Source organism: Diorhabda carinulata, chromosome X, assembly GCF_026250575.1.
Source record: "Diorhabda carinulata isolate Delta chromosome X, icDioCari1.1, whole genome shotgun sequence".
NCBI lineage: Eukaryota > Metazoa > Arthropoda > Insecta > Coleoptera > Chrysomelidae > Diorhabda > Diorhabda carinulata.
In genome coordinates, this window is record NC_079472.1 from 29794451 (window position 1) to 29808393 (window position 13943).

Consider the following 13943-nt stretch of genomic DNA (forward strand, 5'->3'; position numbering starts at 1 on the left):
ATTGAAAATGTTTTCCCAAACATTAGTGAGAATTATCAGAATTATGCTTGGTTAAGTCAACGAGCAATTCTTGCCGCAAAGAATAATGATGTACACGCACCGAATTTCACCATTCAATAAAAAATTGCTGGCGATTTGGTGACATACAAATCCGTTGATTCCATAACAAATCCCGATGATGTAGTAAATTATCCAAAGGAGTTTTTGAACTCTCTGGAGTTACCAGGATTTCCACCACATAACTTGCAACTCAAAGTTGGTGCAGTTATTATGATATTGCGTAATTTGAATCCACCGCGACTTTGCAACGGTACTCGCCTTTCGGTAAAACGGAAAGTACGCAGGTGAAAATGTATGTATTCCTCGAATACCAATGATTCCGACTGATCTTCCGTTTGAATTCAAACGATTGCAATTTCCAGTTCGCCTTGCGTTCGCAATAACAATCAACAAGTTTTTCACATGGGCAGTTATACGTTGCGTGTTCACGAGTTGGGAAACCATCCGCATTGTTTGTGTTAACGTCAGACCAAAAAACAAAAAATGTGGTTTACCCAAGAACACTTCAATGAAACGGATAATTTGCGGACACGTATAACGCTTCGATTCAATATTTACTTTGGATTCACTTTCATTTACTTAGAGAAGTTCAACTAAATAACACTTCATTTTTGTGATCGAAATGAATTCATTATTGTTGTGAAATGAAGTAAAATTTTTCCTTTTCAAATATAAAACAAAAAAAATTTTTCTTCATCTTTTAATCACCAAACGAAGCCATCAGGTGGCGAAACGGAGTTCGCCGGGTTTGCTAGTATTTTTACAAATAAAACGAAATTGTCGTTAACAATGGGATTTTATTATACTTAAACAAGTTTTATACAGATGTATATATATATTAGGTTATATCGGATGACTAGTATGGTAGAATATAATTTGTACAAATCATAAGCCACTTTTTATAGTTTGCGAAATGATTACATTACTATAATTTTGATGACTTGTCATTTTTGATTTCGCCTTTCAACAGATAATCAATTTTATTCCATATCTAACAAAGCACTGAAGGTCATTTCTCTAATTTCTTCCGAGGTTAATTCTATGTTATGGTATTTCAATAAACAGTTTTTGATTTCTGTTGCCAGCAAAGAATCCAAACCGTGTTGAGATAAAGTCAACGATTTATTTAGAGTTTCTGAAAAATAAAAGATTGCGAGTAAAAAACATAAACATAAGAATATTTGAGTTGATTTACCTAAATTACTTATTCCTAACAAGTGTGCTACTGTTTCAATGGGGGATCGGTTTTTTTGTACTACAGATGAAGTATTTTTAACTTTCAGCACCGCACTGCATCCTATCGTATGTTGTTGCAGCAGGAAGTATTCCAGTGTTTTCAAACATGAATCGAAGTTTTCGAGTTGAATATTTTCGTAAACCTATATATAGAGGGAGAAAATAAATAAATTCGAGTACATAAAGTGATGCCTAAGTATGACGTTTCTATTTATTTACCTTATGATCAATTCCTTTTTCTGTCAAATATTCAATTTCCGCCATTGGTCCCCATTGAATGGCTACCGCGGGTAATTTATCCATTTTTCTCTTTTCGCACAATCTTTCTAGAGCAGAATTTGCCATACCGTAATTGGATTGACCGGGAATACCCCTTCCACTTGCAACTGAAGAGAATACGACGAAATAATCCAAGTTTTTACAGAGGTTCCTTGTTACCAAATCCATATTTTGTCCAGATAATAGTTTCGGTGCGTATACTTGATAAAAGTTTTCTTCGGTTTGGTCCAAAATCGAAGCATCTTTTAAAACCAAAGCCATATTAAATAGACCTAAAAAGGTTTTATTTTTAAGGTTTGTTTTTTATACGAGTACGGTATTATATTACCTCCTACCGGTCCAAGTTGTTGAGCAAACTTTATCAATTCCTCCGCTCCTTTTAATGTGCTAGTATCACTTTGATTTATTTTAATTACAACATCCTCATAGCTACTCCATTTTTTCAGACAATACGATTGGTAACCGTTATATATACCGATCGTAGAATTCAATACAATGTTTCTAGCTCCATTTCGAATCATCCATTCCGCAATTTCCAATCCAAATCCTCCCAATCCTCCTATTATAACGTAGGATTTATTTGGACTGAAATAGATTTTAGGTACTGCTAATATTTTATTTGTTTCAGTATTAGTTTCGTTCCGTACTTCTATAAGTACTTTATTATTTTCTTCTTCGAAACATTCAAAGGCTTCACCCAAACTCGTCGAGTCGAATGTTATATTTGGTAAAGGTTTCACAACACCCAACTGTATATCTAAAACGTGATGCTTTTGTGAATAGTGAAAGTGAAAACAAACTCAAATAAAAATATGTGTGTATTCAAGTTGAGTTTATTTTGAAATTCACGAAAAATACGTTACCTTTTACAAGTAATGATTTGATTTGTTCTTTAATCTGCAATGAACTATCGAAAACGTCTTCTGGAAAGATGAGATGTACGATATTATTTTTTAATGTCATTTTCGTTTTGATTGAATCGGGAATTTGGAAATGGTATCCTTCGGTTTCTAAGAAAATTCCTTGGTGCGAAATCAATCTAAAGCAAGTCGGAAGTAAATCGGTATTTACAGAATTCAAAACTACATTTACGCCTTTTTCTTCGGTATTCATTATTATACTATCCACAAATGTTTTATCGGTTAAATCACCTGTGAAAAAATCATTTTATAAGAAAATTTTTCAAATATTTTTACGATTCTTCGAAATTTACCTATATCACTTTCGTTAAGCATGGGACACATTTTCTTTAAATAATCTTTTTCTTCCTCCGATTCAACGGCAACGAATGCTTTGCAACCCATTGAAAGTGCAACATTAATAGCAGCCATTTTGAACGGTGTTGTACACTTCAATATTAAAATGGAATCATTCGCTTTCATTTTCCCTTTAATGACGAATGAATAGTAGCACTGTAGATAAATAAAAGAATTAGCTTTTCGCTTAAGAAAAGTAACTGAAGATATAATTTGGTAATACCCAGAAGAATTAATCTTATATATTAAAAAAATTGATGATTTCCATTCCGAGTCCGTTCAGGCATTTCTACCCGACCGATTTGCTTAATTTTTTTTTCAATTAAAGCTGTTGATGCACAGATCAGCCATCAACCATCGGATTTCATCTAATTTTCACCATTCTCAAGTTATACTCAAATGCGATTTACCCCTGTACATTACTTATGGGAGTTTTTCACATACACACGTTCTATCCTCAATATTTCAGGTTCTATTCAAGATAGAGACTTCGTTTTGGTTTAAGAACACTCGCTGAAACACCTTCTTTCTTTTGAGTTTATTAACTCTTACATCGGTTGAGTTGGAGAAGAGCTAGGCGCGGACATTCAATGTGGAGTTATGGATTTTTGTAGGTTTTTGGCAATTTTTCTACATTCAAAGATCTATATCTCAGGTTCTAATATAGCTACAGAGTTCGTTTTGGTTTTAGAACACCTGCTGAAACACCTTCTTTCTTTTGAGTTTTTGAACACTTGAATCGGTTGAGTTGGAGAGGAGCTAGGCGCGGACATTCAATGTGGAGTTATGGATTTTTGTAGGTTTTTGGCAATTTTCTACGTTCAAAGATCTATATCTCCGGTTCTAATATAGCTACATAATTTCTGATACTTATTTAATGGATTCGATGCGAGCGAAGCCGCGGGTAAAAGCTATTTTACTAAATTATTATTCAAGTAAATTGAAATAAAATAACGTACCATTGTGTAAATGTATGGAACGGTGGCAGCGTCTCGTAAACTCCATTTTGTTGGTACATCCCATGTCAAAATAGGATCACCGTTCGTTTTTAAAGCCAGAGCCCCATATTTCGTTAGACCCATTATCCTTTTATTTTTTGAAGTAACGCCAGAAAATTCTCTACCTAAATTAGAAATTATATTTGATATTTCAACTTGGGTATCTGTACGAAGATGCTCGCCCTTCGCTATTACAACATCGTGGAAATTGATAGCGGAATAATGAACGCTAATATCGTATTGGCTAAAATAAATTCCAAATTAAAAATGAAACGTTAGATTTCAATATAGCCTACTTGTTAAAATCAATTGGTTTTTCAATCCAGGTCATCGTAGAAAGATTTCCCGGTTCCAGTGCGTCTACGTAAGCGTTTTCAGCTTCTTTTTTCTCCAAAACTGGGGCGGGAAGATGGACGTAGGTACCCCATCTATTGTCTCCTTTCAAAACGTTGAAAGTTAAATTCTTTTTTAATTGATTTTTGTAAAATTCATCGTGTAGAGAAAAGGAGTTATTTTTAATTTTTCCTTCATCGTCTATAACTACGGATCTGAATTTTATTTCACCAGGTTCTGTTAGTAAACAGTTCATCAAACCCAATACTCCACTGTATTCTTCGTTTTGACTTACTAAATATACAATTTCAGAGCTTTTGTTGTTGATTACAGTTTGTAGTTGTTTTAACCAATTGAAATTCGTATTATTTACGTAGACGACCGCGGAATTTTCGTCAACTTCGAAATTTGGTTTTAGGATATATATAGTTCTTTCTTCGGTCTTTGCTTGATAAACAACTTGAAGAATTTTATTTTCTACATTGACTTCATTTCCCAAAAATAATATAAAACCATTTTCTTCCAAGAACGTGCTCAAATTTTCTACTTTTACCGAGTTATTAACATTTTCTGTTACGACAATTATATCATATTTGCTGTTAATATTGTCTGAAGTATTTGTAAAGTAAGTAGCTTCACACGTTGATTGCTCGTCGAAAATATCTTTAATTTTTTTGTTAGTAGAATCATCAGCTTCACTCCCAACAATTTCGCATATTTTCAATTTTTTCACCGTTCCTATATTGTTTTGTAAAATAATTTGCAACGCCGTTCTCATTACCATGTCTTCGTTATTTTGTGACGACATTTCGTAATAAACGAAATCGTAATCCTCCAAATACGAATTCTGTTGCGTATTTATTCTGGGGATCGGACCAGATTTTACTACGCCTGTTATTTCGATTCCTCCAGATTTTATAATGCGTGAGGAAACGATGTTTGAAATTGGAATTTCTGAAAAATAAAAAGACATTGTCATTTTTATTGCATTCGTTTTGAAATTACAACAGTTTTATTGTCTTATAAATCTAAGAAACTATACAACTATACACTTTTAAATGTCGCAAAATTTACTCCTTCATTTATTATCTCGATTTTATTCCTAATTTCAATGGTTTATTATTCTAAATTATTTACATTACCAACTAATTAAAAGATGGAAAAATTCGTTTTCAATAAATTCGTAGGATGGTGTAGTCGTAGTATAAAATGTGATCGGTACGTCCTTACCTTCTTGACCGTTAACTAAATCCAAATGTGTCGCAGGATCTATAACTATCTGTTTAATTGATACGGGCAGCCTTAGATCCCTACTGGTTTCAGAAAGTAAATCTAGATGTAGCATACTATCGAGAAAACTACAAAAGTTTCCGTTCCATCGAATTTTTCCGATTCCTTGCAAATTGCATTCCCTCAAACCTCTAAAGATGTTGTTGTAGCCGTATCCTCTTGAAAACAGTTCTTTATAAATATCTGTACTTCTCAAAATATTATAATTATCTTCGGCTTTATAATCAGTTTTAGATAAATTTGTTATTATAAATTCTGTCGATACATCGTTCGGAGTTCGTATTGTTCCCGTACAAACAACGGAACCGCTTTCGGAAATTTCAAATTTACCCGATTGGTGCATTATGTTGATTAAAAAGTTAACATCGCTTTGTGATAGAACCGTAGATCGATGGAATTTTACGTCTTCAATAACAATCGGTAAATTTTCTATGGGTTTTAAAAGCCTTTCACTAAATACTTCCCAGAGCATATCCTAAAAATGAAGAAATTTAAAAAACATGTAAAAATGTAACAAGAAATTGATGAAATGTAATAAATAGTTAGACAAAATATATATAGTTAAACTATAGACAAGTAGAAATAATATATTGTTTTGAAAACCGAATAGTTTTTATCTAAAGTTGTCGAAATTATTAGCATATTAGAAAACGTTGTGAAGCTAAGTAAAACAAAATAAATCCAAAAAAATCTGAAAGAAATGTTGGATATCTTGGTCAATCAAAAAAAGGAATAAATATCTAACAGGCTGTTGAAATAGAAATGATTTCATACAATTTAGGTGAAAGGAGGGAGGCCCAAAAAAACTAGATGATATTTAAGTTACTTACTATATAACCCATTAAAGGCATGACGGTTTTACCATCGATTTCATGATCTGCCAAATAAGAGTATTTTTCATTAGACAGATTAACAGTTTTGGTATCTCCGAAACAATATTTATGTTTATGAATTGGAACTCTCCATGTAATGCTGTGATCCCATTCCAGTAGAGGCGATAGCATTTTAGTACCACGACCAACAGGGAAAGTGACGCCGGTATACAATTTAGTCAGATCGGGTTGTCCTCCAGCAAGGAATATTCTATAAAAGGATTAATATTAAATTTTATCGATTAAAGGTATTGTTTACTTACTTTCCTATAGCAGATAAGAGAAATTGTTCGTTGTCTCCACTAAAACGATTCGAAACACTTATATGGGTTGTACCGGGACCCATTTCTTTTTTTAAAATAGCCTGAAGTAGACCGTGTCCGGAAATTTCGATAACAATCGCATTTTCAGGAACATGTTGGTATACTTGGTCGAATAAAGCCGTATTGCAAAAATTGTTGTGATGGTATTCAACGCCGCTGTATTTGGTCCATTCCTCGTTCTGTCTATTCGGAGGCACCGATGTAGAAATCCATTTGCTGCTTCGAGGCTTGGGATCTTTCAGTACCTTCTTAAACATATCCAATAACATTACGCCGGCTTCTTTAACGTATTGCGAATGGAAACCGAAACCCATACTATTAACCAATTTCGCAAAAATACCTTGGGACGATAATTTTCTAGTGAAACTTTTCATAACTTCCTGCGGACCACTAATGGTGATATTTGTGGGAGCGTTCTGACAAGATATAGCAATTTCGTCCGGTTTAATTTTTTCAATTTCTTCTTTCGAAATACCGACCGCGGCCATTTGGCATTTCGTCGTATTACCATATTTACACGAATATCCTCTAGCATAAGCTAGTAAAATAGCTTCTTCTGCGGTAATAGTACCGTCAGCATATGCGCAAACTGTTCAATAAATAATAACAATTACCAAAAATTAATAAAACGAAAAATAAAAAAAATTACATACCGACTTCTCCTACGGAATGTCCAGCGATGCCATCTGGAATTATTCCTATTGTTTGAAGAACATCAGTTAAGGCTACCCCCACCGATACGATTGAACAAAATACATTGATTGCATCTTCAAAATTCGAATTTCTATTTGTTATTATATCAACCAAATCGATACCGTGAGGTTCTAGTGCTTTGGCACAACGATTAATGCTATCACTAAATATGGGAATCCTCATCAAATCTTGACCCACTTTACACCATTGCGTTCCTATGCCGCTGTAGATAAACCAAATGGGTCTTTTAACGTGAATAATACTGCCGACTTCTTGAATTTGTTGTCGGCTCATTACTGTGTACCTTAAACATTCCAAATTTTACATTATACGCATAAATAATCAGATCAAAAATACCTACCCCCTGAAATTGTGTTGTTCAATAGTCATTTTGTGGATTTGATCAACCAATGCCAAAAATTCGACGTCATCTTGGTTTTGTTGAATTTGTTTCATATAATTCATAACGGCTTGTTGTGTTCTTCCCGACACTTGTACTAGCCTATTTTTAGGTCGTTTATAATCGGCGATTTTTTCTTTGGCGTTAGATTTTATAATCGTATGGGCATTTTCTCCGCCGAAACCAAAACAGTTTATGCCGATGACACTCCCCTCAAATTTAGTATGTTCGCCAATCAACTAAAATAAAAGCGAATATCTTCTACAACATTTATTTTAGATGAATTGGTACTTTACATCCAAATGATCACATACAACATACATTTTATATTATAACAGCTAAATTAATTAGGTTTATACCTTTAGGGTATTGTCTCCCATACCAGGAATTTCCTTATCAAGTGTATCAGAGTACAAATTTGCTGGAATAATTCCCGTTTCCATAGTTATTATTGCTTTGATAATAGAACATAGACCGGCTGCTTGTTCCGCGTGTCCCATGTTCGATTTTACAGAACCGACGAGAAGAGGGCTTTTTCTGTTTTTAAAATATTTAACGATACCCGTGCATTCTTGTTCATCACCAATTATAGTACCTGAGGTATATGAGATTTATTGTATCTAATTTATCTTCTAATTCATTATTTTTATTACCTGTTCCGTGTGTTTCGAAATAATCAACATCATCGGGAGTAATGTTGATACTTTCGTAAAGTTCTTTTACAAGTTGATATTGAGCTTCGTAAAGTGGATAACTTATGCCTTCTTTTTTGAAACCATCAGCGTTGGCTTTAGCTCCCAGTATTTCACAATATAATCTTCTGCAGTTACCTAAATTAATGTAGGAATATAGTATAGAGAGGATAGTTTTTTGCCCTGTGTTATAACTTACTTTTTTTTTGTATGAAAAAGCTGACTATACTTTCTGAACGAACATATCCGTTTCTTTCAGTAGAAAAACTTTTGCATCTACCTTCGGTTACCATACTCAATTTTTGAAGTTCGAGTGTTTCGAGTGGATCATTAACTAACTGAGTTGCAGAAATTACAGCACTCTCAATTTCTCCACATTCAAGATCTCTCATTGCAGAAGTTAAAGCGTATAAACTACTCGCGCAAGCCGCATCCAATGAATAAGTGGGTCCCTTGAAATCTAAACAGAAAGAGGGCTTGTTGGCAGCGAGGGCTAAACACAAACCCATATTTAGATAACCTTCTACATCTGACATACGATCACTTCTATCAATGTTTAGGGCAGCAAGACCCACATATACACCTAAATTTAAAAATGAAAAATAAATATTAGTTGATGAAAAAGACATTTTTGATTCTCTTTATCACGTAAATAAATGGAAAAACATATTTGTTTCTTAACCCATTCAGCATTATTTTCCGCTTTTATCTTTTTGCGTTAAAACAATTAACAAAAAGTTTTTCCATTATATCAGGATAAATTGATCCTTTAAATAAATATTTTTTCTTTCGTTTTGTATATATTTATTGTTGATTTTGAATGTTATATCTTTTTATTTTCGATTGCTTTTTAGTATGCTCTGAGCTATTTTCCAAATTTCTCAAACAAAATCGAGTTACATGAATTTGATTAGCTACGTCATCATAATTTTTATACTGTATAATTCCCATACAAGACTATCCTAATTTTAAATTCAATATCTAGGTCACAAACCTATTGTTTTAAAATTAGCACTATCTCGCAAAAATAATGTGGAATTATCAGAACCTATGCTCATAAGTTCGATAGAAAAATGATTTTTTTGATCAGAATAGTTTTAATCGGAGTTTGGTGGTTACAAACGATGGTTTTTACGATCTTCGATACGAATTACTGAAAAATAATATGCGAATGCATGTTGTAAATATTATAAACGTTAGTTGTTTAATGCAAATTCACTTTTTTGTAAAATCTATACAATGAAACCAATAAACAACAAGAATTTTCTCTAAATTATATATTTGTTGGATGGATTTGATAAGAGCGATTGAAAATTGATATATATGGTTACTGTTCATTGATTATAATACAATTGAATATCAATATGATGGTGATATCTTTTTTACATAAATCAGCATTACCCGTTTTTGATCCTCTTAATTCATTCGGATTATATCCCGAATCATATATACATTCGTAAATGCTTTCTAATATCAATCTTTGCCTTGGGTCCATAAGATTTGCTTGTTTGGGAGGGATTCCAAAGAAATTAGCGTCAAATTTGTCAATTTCCGGTAGGCGTCCACATGATTTGATTGTTCCATAAAGTTCTAAATGGAATAATTAAAATCGGTTATATCTAAATGTTCTAATAAAAAATTTGAGCGGAATGAATTACACAAAGCATGATATATCTATTAATAAACAATACTTTGAATAACGGTAGAATAAATAATAAAATAATTGTACCTACCAAATTCATATCTTCCACCTTCTTCCGTTACCAAATCGGTACCGTTGAATAGAGCAGCTTTAAATTCTTCTACATTATTACACTGTGGAAATTTTCCAGAGAGCCCGGATATGACGAACTTATCATTACTATCCATTTTGGGGAATAAGTGAAGTTGAACATCGAAGGGGTAATATTTATTGCAATATGCAAATGATGAATGTTAATAAATTATGTTAATACCTCATATCACTCATTAACAGTACAGGATTAGTGAAAATTTTAAGCGAAAATATGAAATTAATAATCGTTCAACTTTTTAGAAAATCTTTATCTACCTTACCTTTATAACCTAATTCGTACTTATATATTTAAAGGTTTGCGTTTATATAGGAAGATATAAAAGAGCAATTTTGACATAAATCTAAATACTTCTTAAGGGTTTCTTGAAATTTTCCTTTTATTGTTCATGATTAACCAATTCAAATAGTTGAAATTTCATAAATCAATCTCCGAATTGTGAATTATGGAAATTTAATTATAATAAGAAACTCATATTCCCATCCATGAATCTATAATTATATCTAATGGTTTTATATTTGAAAATACAGGGTGATTCATTAAGAATGTCCAATCTCTGAACTATAGATTCTAGACTTCAGAATATGATGATTCTGCTCAACATGTCTTATGCAAATATTGCGAGATCAAAGTTTAAATTTTGATTTTCGCAATGATTTTTTATGTTCTCACAATTTCTCTTCGAAAATTGGAATTTTACGTTTTTTGGCATGAGGAATCATAATTTGCACTCTAATTTAACATTGCTAATAGAGGGCGCCAGTTACACTTGTTTGTGTTAATTAAATCAAAGTAAACTTTTTTTGGGCTAAACTTACAACTAAAATAATAAAAAAATATTAAAAAGCGTTAAATTCTATAAAAAAAAGTTACTCTTCTTTGATTCGTGTAACTCAATCGGTTATCGAGTTATTTACTTCTTCTTATTCCTGCGTCAAGTCCAATGACTTGTGTTTACTGTGTGATGTTTAATCTTATTTGTGATTCTGATGACCGGCTATCTTGCCATCTTTTTTGTGGTCTTCCTCTTGATCTTTTCCCTTCGGGTTTTCCATCTCTTATGATCTTTGCTAGTCTGTGCTCCTCCATTTTCGTTACGTGTTGATTCCAATTTCTTCTTCTCTCTCGTCCCCATCTTACTATATCCTGAATATTACATGGTTGCCGGATATCTTCGTTTCTCTTATGGTTTCTTATGGTCTCGTCTAGTCTTTCCCATTATGCATCTTAGTTGTTCTTAGTGTTTGTTTTGTTTTCTTTGTATCGGTTCTGGTTTCCATGGTCAGTATTGGTCTTATACATGTTTTGTAGATTCTTGTTCGTTTCTATTCCTATATGTTTGTTTCTCCACATTATGTCCCTTAACGCACCTGTTGTGGCTGCTGCTTTTCTTACTTGGTATATCGTCTATTGGTAAATATCGCGGTGGTTTGTTACATCTACTCCTAAATATCTTGATGACATTACTTGCTTTATGATTGTCCCTTCTATCTTCAGCTTACATCTTAATGGTTCTTTAGATACTGTTGGACATTCAGTTTTCTCTGTTGATATTGCCATATTGTATTCTTTTGCGGTTTTATTAAATATGTGTAACATTCTTTGTAGGTTGTCTTCGCTATTAGATATCAGTACCGCATCATCCGCGTAGCATAGAATCGTGATGTTTCTGTTCTCTATTTTGTATCCTGCTAGTTCTTTTAGTCCAATAAATTTTAATTTTTTCATAAAAAAATTTTATCATTCCTTAAATATGTAACAATAACAAATTTGTAAACAAAAATAAAAAACTTCAAAGCAAATGCTCAAAATGCCCACCATTTACTTCAACACACTTTATGATCCGCTTTCGTAAATATCTCTTCTTATATTTTATAGCAAAAATTGGATAACAATGAGAATAAGTAATACATTAGTATACCATTTATTAACAATTTAGTAATTAACAAGTGTAATAGTTATTTATCAAATAATGCCTAGACATAACGATTTTTCCAATAATGAGATGCGCGATATGATTTGTGTGTTTGCTCAGTCAAATTAGAGTGGTCCAGCTGCGGCTCGAAGATATTCACAATTATACCCAAATCGAAGGCAACCCAATTACAAACTGTACCGAAATCTTTACAACCGCTTAGGTGAAACGGGGTCTTTACGCTCTAAAACTGAGCACGGTACTACAAAAAAAATCGTTGCCGATGAAGAAGATGAAATTTAAATTTGTGTTACGGAGAATCCAGATATCAGTACTCGCCGATTGAGTCTACAAACAGGTATAAGCCAATCATCTATTTTTAGAATCATGACACTCCTGTTCAGATTTTATTACCTCAAGATTTACCTAAGCGAATTGTAGCTCATTTTTTGCTACAAACAAATAAACAAAATGTTAACCCAGATTTTCTGGATACAATTCTTTTTACTGATGAGGCAACATTTACCATACGAGAAATATTCAATTATAAAGATAATCATTTGTGGGATTCTAAAAATCCACATGCTATGAGGGAAACACATTTTCAGCACGAGTTTAAGGTTAACATTTGGTGTGGTTTAATATGTAGGTATTTAATAAGTCCTTTTGAACTGTCAACCAATTTAAATGGACCTCTTTATTTAGATTTTCTTCAAAAACATTCACACGAATTACTAGAGGATATACGGCTTTAAGACAAAATATGTGGTTTTTGCATGACGGAGCACCACCACATTATTCTTTACAAGTTCGTCAATACTTAAACGAACAGTTTCCGCATCGATGGATTGGTCGTGGAAGTGAGTTTGCTTGGCAACCAAGAGGCCCTGATTTAAATCCTTTGGATTTTTCTATTTGGTCGCAAATGAAGGCATGAGTTTACAAAGAAAAAATTACTTCTCTTCCACAACTGCGACGGAAAATAGAAGAAGCCGCGAATGTAATTAAAAATAATAGACAAGGATTATTTGAGATATTTACGAAAGCGGATCATAAAGTGTATTGAAGTAAATGGTGGGCATTTTGAGCATTTGCTTTGAAATTTTTTATTTTTGTTTATAAATTTGTTATTGTTACATATTTAAGGAATAATAAAATTTTTTTATGAAAAAATTAAAATTTACTGCACTTTTTAGAAGCAAATAACTCGATAACCTATTGATTTACACGAATCAAAGAAGAGTAACTTTTTTTTGTAGAATTTAACGCTTTTTAATATTTTTTTATTATTTTAGTTGTAAGTTTAGCCTAAAAAAAGTTTACTTTGATTTAATTAACACAAACAAGTGTAACTGGCGCCCTCTATTAACAATGTTAAATTAGAGCGCAAATTATGATTCCTCATGCCAAACTGACCATGAAAGAGATGAAGATATCCGGCAACCATGTAATATTCAGGATATAGTAAGATGGGGACGAGAGAGAAGAAGAAATTGGAATCAACACGTAACGAGAATGGAGGAGCACAGACTAGCAAAGATCATAAGAGATGGAAAACCCGAAGGGAAAAGATCAAGAGGAAGACCACAAAAAAGATGGCAAGATAGCTGGTCATCAGAATCACAAATAAGATTAAACATCACCCAGTAAACACAAGTCATTGGACTTAACGCAGGAATAAGAAAAAGCAAATAACTCGATAACCGATTGAGTTACACGAATCAAAGAAGAGTAACTTTTTCTTGTAGAATTTAACGCTTTTTAATATTTTTTTTTATTATTTTAGTTGTAAGTTTAGCCCAA

At 32.7% G+C, this 13943-nt stretch overlaps 1 protein-coding gene across 1 annotated transcript; it reads right to left on the reverse strand.

Annotated features, from left to right (window-relative positions):
* Positions 1–837: 837 nt before the first annotated feature.
* On the reverse strand, positions 838–10310 carry LOC130900883 (fatty acid synthase-like). Its single transcript, XM_057811808.1, is given in 18 exon segments — positions 838–1195; positions 1256–1439; positions 1516–1847; positions 1904–2332; positions 2439–2726; positions 2789–2987; positions 3791–4073; positions 4126–5116; positions 5393–5927; positions 6283–6535; positions 6588–7236; positions 7301–7644; positions 7702–7979; positions 8100–8348; positions 8350–8570; positions 8632–9015; positions 9834–10022; positions 10166–10310. Coding segments are annotated over 18 exon segments (6099 nt in total). The 5' UTR covers positions 10302–10310; the 3' UTR covers positions 838–1040.
* Positions 10311–13943: the final 3633 nt, after the last annotated feature.